General features: G+C 46.4%; 1 protein-coding gene across 1 annotated transcript in view; it reads right to left on the reverse strand.

The window, feature by feature from the left end:
- Window positions 1-379: 379 nt before the first annotated feature.
- Window positions 380-5,043, reverse strand: part of OSCP1 (organic solute carrier partner 1) — a gene marked incomplete at both ends in the record, with an annotated part of 8,024 nt that continues 3,360 nt past the window's right edge. Inside the window, 8 exons of the mRNA XM_009874485.1 lie at window positions 380-443; window positions 1,079-1,218; window positions 1,910-1,979; window positions 2,491-2,619; window positions 2,907-3,010; window positions 3,590-3,670; window positions 3,813-3,980; window positions 4,642-4,796. Coding sequence (XP_009872787.1) covers window positions 380-443; window positions 1,079-1,218; window positions 1,910-1,979; window positions 2,491-2,619; window positions 2,907-3,010; window positions 3,590-3,670; window positions 3,813-3,980; window positions 4,642-4,796 — 911 coding nt within the window. The remainder of the gene's footprint in view (window positions 444-1,078; window positions 1,219-1,909; window positions 1,980-2,490; window positions 2,620-2,906; window positions 3,011-3,589; window positions 3,671-3,812; window positions 3,981-4,641; window positions 4,797-5,043) is intronic.

Consider the following 5,043-nt stretch of genomic DNA (forward strand, 5'->3'; position numbering starts at 1 on the left):
GGGAGGGGCTGTGCTGGGGGTGGGACGTGCCTGCGAACGCGGGCCTGGACTGGGACGTACTGGGTGGGACTGGGACGCCTGTGAGCCCCTTTAAAAAGGGCTGCAGGCGTTCAGCTGTAAGTGCAAGCAGGCAGACGATCCGGTAACCAGTCTCCGTTCCACACCGCTCAAAACTTGCTCTAATGTTTGTCAGGTTTCAAGTTCTGTTATAGTCACCGAATCCATAGGATTTACTTATCCACTGTCATTGCTCATTTATAAGCTTAACGGAAATTGAAAAGAAGAACTCCTATCTTTAAAATGACTACGGTGGGGGAAACTCGTTTTTTAGCAAGGCAGGAGTGATGAGAATCCAGGATCTGAAACGCACTGCACGTACCTGTGTGGCCTCTATGTTGATAACCTTGTAAGATAACTCCTCCGGTCTAGTCAGTGCAGCGTGTCTTGAAAAACATGAGAAGAGCACTTAATCTCATGAAGACATACAAGTAAATCATAAAAGTCAGACTTCATGAGGCTCCTATGGGCACAAAGTTTGGACAACATCCCTATTCCTACTAGGAAAATGAAGGTACTGACCCCAGTTTGGACTCCTTTCCCTGCCTTGGATTTTTCACACCAAGTGTAGAACAGCAGGAGTATCTCTGTAGTTGATACTAAAAACAGGTGCTCCCTGCCAGGAGGAGGCTGCAGTGGTCAAGCCTGTCAGGCTCATCACCCCCATCATTTAAATCGTACCTCTGAAATACGTAGATGTACTTGGGGGACAAGAGAGCCAAAAGGGCTGAAGGGACAGAACTGGGCACAGATCGTCACCTGCTGCGGACGGCCAGCCTCGCTGCGGGGCTGGCGAGGCCGTGGGGCACAGGAGGCACCCCTGAGGATGATGGCTCTCCTGGCCCACAGCTGGAATGAAAAGGTCAAGCCAGGGAAACTGCTCCTCTTTTGTCCCTGTAGGGACCATCGGGACTGGAACAGCAAAATGCTCAAAACCTGCTGTTCCGTCCCCGAAGCTGTTAAGGGCTGCCCCACGTGGCACTAAAGCACAAACCCCAAACCGAGACAGACTCGAGCGTACTCTTCCTCCTCGTCAGTTGTGAACAAATTCAGGCGAAATCCTGTCTCGCTTCCACCAGGTTTCTTGATCTCCAGCCCTCCCAGCAGCCTGGCCAAAAAGTTCAGTTCTTCTTTAGCAAAAGGGTTAGGGACTATATTCTCCTGCAGAAAACCGCAAGGGGTGCACTGGTCAGGTTACCGGGGAGATGAGGACTATAATAATTTTTGTGTTTTCTTATAATACATAAATGTTCTTCAGAGTGATATAAATACATTTCTGAGTTGTTGATGGTATGGACCGCACAGATAACTAGTAATTATCAGCTATGTATTTAAAATGGTCGCTTGAATTTAGAGACTCAGGACAAGATAATTTTCCAGCTAAATTGAACAGCTGAGAAACCTGTAAAACCAGCTTTCTGTTCTCTGAAGAGATTAAAATTGGAAGCAAATACACCACTGCGTAAGCCTGTGTGTACGATTCTTTAGGAGAACGTGCCTTTCCCCCAGCTCGAAAGGCCCTTGCGTGGGGCTCTGAAAAGAGCAACAGAACGAGGTCCCCTGAAGTTATCCCATAACCACAGATGAGAAAGATGGTTATTGTTTCCCTAAGAAAGGAGATGAACAAAGCCGCAGATAGTGCAACCGTGCGGTAAATGATTTAGAGGTGACGGGTGTGGGAGTTTCATCCAGTGACCCCTTCCGTTAAGAGAAAAGGGAAGCAGAAAGCAAAATCTGGTTAACATGGTGAAACTGCTCAGAGGAAATGCTCAACCACGTGTGACCGGCTGCAGGACTCGCTGAGACAGCCTGGTGAGCCAGTTAACCACGAGAGCAACAGAACAGCACTGACCTTTGCATGGGATGCCGAGCTTTTGGACGATCCCGACATGTGTGTCTCCACTGGCCGACTAACGCTGTACCTAGAGGGAAACACGAGAGGAAGAGCAACCTGTTACTCCTGTGAAATACAGGAACTGCGGGAAGCAGCACAGTATCTCTGTTTTTATGACATTTTTCTGAAGACTGAAAATAACTGGAACGAGAAGCTACAGTTCACTTTTAAGGAGTATTGAGGCATAAAAACGTGCGAGTGGCCAAGCTGTAAGAAGCAATGCTGCTCTTTTCTTTGAAAAAAAGTACGTTAAGGCAAGCAAGGAGAAAAGAAAGGATTTCTTGAATGCAGTTAAAATTAAATTACATCTCACATAATATGCAGTATCAGATGAGAACACTCTTTACTTAGCTCTGCTGTAGACATAAATCAAAATTTGCTCTTTTACACAGCTCTTCATACACATCTGTCCTCATGCGTTCTGTTTTAGGAGATGGTCCCATAAAAAAGTTCAAGCAGAGGCTTAAAATCTGCTCTTGACCAAATCCACAACCATCAACACTGACTTCATGATTCTACGTAGCCCAAAAATTACTCACATATTTGTTCCAAGTTTGAGGACTCTGTCTCCATAAAGATCAAAAGATCCTTCCCGTTGCGGAGTAACGTAATTTGCATCAGTGGTGAACTCAGTTCTTTTAACTTCATCCCCATTGTGATTAAACATCCTTAAAAACAAGTTATTATTGAAACATATTTAGTAGTTTTATTATTGATTTTCAGTACTGGCTTCCTCTGCTTACTGCACAAGAAAAAGGGGAATAAAGCCCTATTCTGTATGTTGGTAAATGCCTATTTTATAGGATAAATTACTAATAGCTGCTTTACTGGAACAGAAAAAGCCAGACACAGCTCAGTATTTCATCCCAAACCCTGCCCTGGAAATAGCACCGACTGGAGGTTCAGCAACACGAATGACCGTCCAGGCTTGGGTAAGCAGCAGTTCAGCGCTCACCTGATGAGTCCTGGAACTTCTGTGCCCCACGGAACAGGGCCTGATATTGGCAGCACAAAGCGACCGTTAGAGTTTTGCACTTTGTCCTTCAGAAAGATAGAGACCTGAAAAAGAATATTGCACCTCTGAGAAAAGCTATTGCCTGTCTTCTGATCCGAGTTCTTTGCAGCCTGACCTCGCAGCCTTCCGACCTAGGCTGGAACAGGCTTCCTGGAGATTCTGATGTAGAGAGAGAAACTATAGTACTGGCCACAGCCAGTAATGTATCATTATGGTCCAGAAGACAGGCACAGTGATCTAATAAACAAAATATATTAAAAAAAAGCACTGTTTAGGCACTTGAGTATGATCGGCTTATTCAGAGAATATCAAGCCCCAACAACTTCAAGCTCAGGTCCTGAGTTTCATATCAAGTTTCTACTAAAAGGAAAAACATATTTATCAACAAGCAAATCCATACTAGTAGATTCCTTTTTTCACGATATTTTAGAATAACTGAGTGTTATTGTAGCAGATGTGCTCAAATTGTGACATTTTGAAGATTGAAATTACAAGCACAACAAGATGACCAAAAAGCATAAAGTAACAAACCCAAACCTACAGTGTAATTATAGCAAGATACCTTCACATTGCAGTGAGAAACTCCCTTTCATTCTTACTGACTAGGTGTGTCAGGCTCTTACCCTTATGTGCATGTCCTGAAAAAAAATGAGGAGTGTTTGCCTGATGAGCTGAAATTCCCCAGCAGAGAGGCAGCCATATGTCTGGAAAAGAAAAACCACAAGGTGAGGCTCTGCAAGTGCACCCGTGTCCAGCGGCACCAGGGGGAGGTGGGAACAGGTATATCGGAGCGCTGCTGCCCAAAAATCGTTCCGGGTGTCCCGCCAACCTTCTACGGATTCTTACTTCAATCAGCTGCCGCAAAGTTTCGTCCACCTGGTTCAGGATGCCAGGGGCATCGTGTATGAAATCCTTGATGGCGTCCAGGTGGTTGAACGTGACCAGCAGAATGTCTTTGGGCCGCGGGCACAGCAGCACTTGGTATTTGAAAGCCATAGTCATGAGGTCATACAGCTGCAAAGTAACATGGGGAAATGTTGGTTCGGTCACACCAGAGAGCACAACACCTCGAGGGAGAAAGGGAGTCAGACGCTTGGGCTCACACCTGCTAGAGCAGACCCGCTCTAGCCTTGTTTCCTAAGCAAAGAGGGCCCTCTGCGATGCCATCGGCAGGCCCCCTCCCGGGCCCTCCCCCCGAAAGTCCTGCCAATTCCAGCCACACTCACGGCTGGGTAGAGGGCTCTCAGGTCATCCAGTTCCTACAATTTTCTTCAAAACTGTTGGCTGGATACACCATTTGCAGGCAAAATTTTTAACACCTTCAACTGCAGAACAGTGAGTGTTGATACTGAAATATATAGATTTATACACACTCACACAGGTATGTACTTCTAGTATATATAACATAAACCTAAAGAATGCTTCCTGAACCTTGTAAAATCAACGAGAAGCAGAAATACTTAGTTCTGAATTATCTGATACTACCACAGATTTCCTCAAAGCTTCCTTGGCCAAGACCCATTTTTACAAAGAAAGCAAATGGAAAGCGGGCAGTTACAAAACGCTTCGGGGGGACAGTGCCGTGCAGCCACGTACTAATTAGCGCGATCAGAAGCTTGTGGCTGGCAGCACGGGGGTACAGCAGGGGCAGGACAGGGCAGGCGGTCTTTTTTACCTTGTCCATGCTCGCCTGGTTCAGCCTCATGATGGAAGCGTGAGCCAGCCGGTCGTACACTGTGCGCAGAGCTTTCTTGGAATAGAGTTCCTGTGGCTTAAACAGCTCTTCCATAAATTTTTTATTGAACATGGTTGTGATGATGTCATTCATAACTGCAAAGACAAAGAGTCTCTGGTTTTTGCCTCAGAAATGGCACATTTGTCTGATTCATTCCACACTGAGAACTTGGGCACTGATGGCCGCGAGGACTGACGTGGGCGCTTACCTGCGAGAGCTGGCGACCGAACCGCCCCGCAGAAAAGGCGGAGGAACGCCGCTCCTTCGCCGCAACATTGTGCTGTTGACAACAACGAAACCCACACTGCTCTAAGCCAGCAGCACGCTACCCGATGAGTGTGC

Source organism: Apaloderma vittatum, unplaced genomic scaffold (assembly GCF_000703405.1).
Source record: "Apaloderma vittatum isolate BGI_N311 unplaced genomic scaffold, ASM70340v1 scaffold30528, whole genome shotgun sequence".
Lineage (NCBI taxonomy): Eukaryota > Metazoa > Chordata > Aves > Trogoniformes > Trogonidae > Apaloderma > Apaloderma vittatum.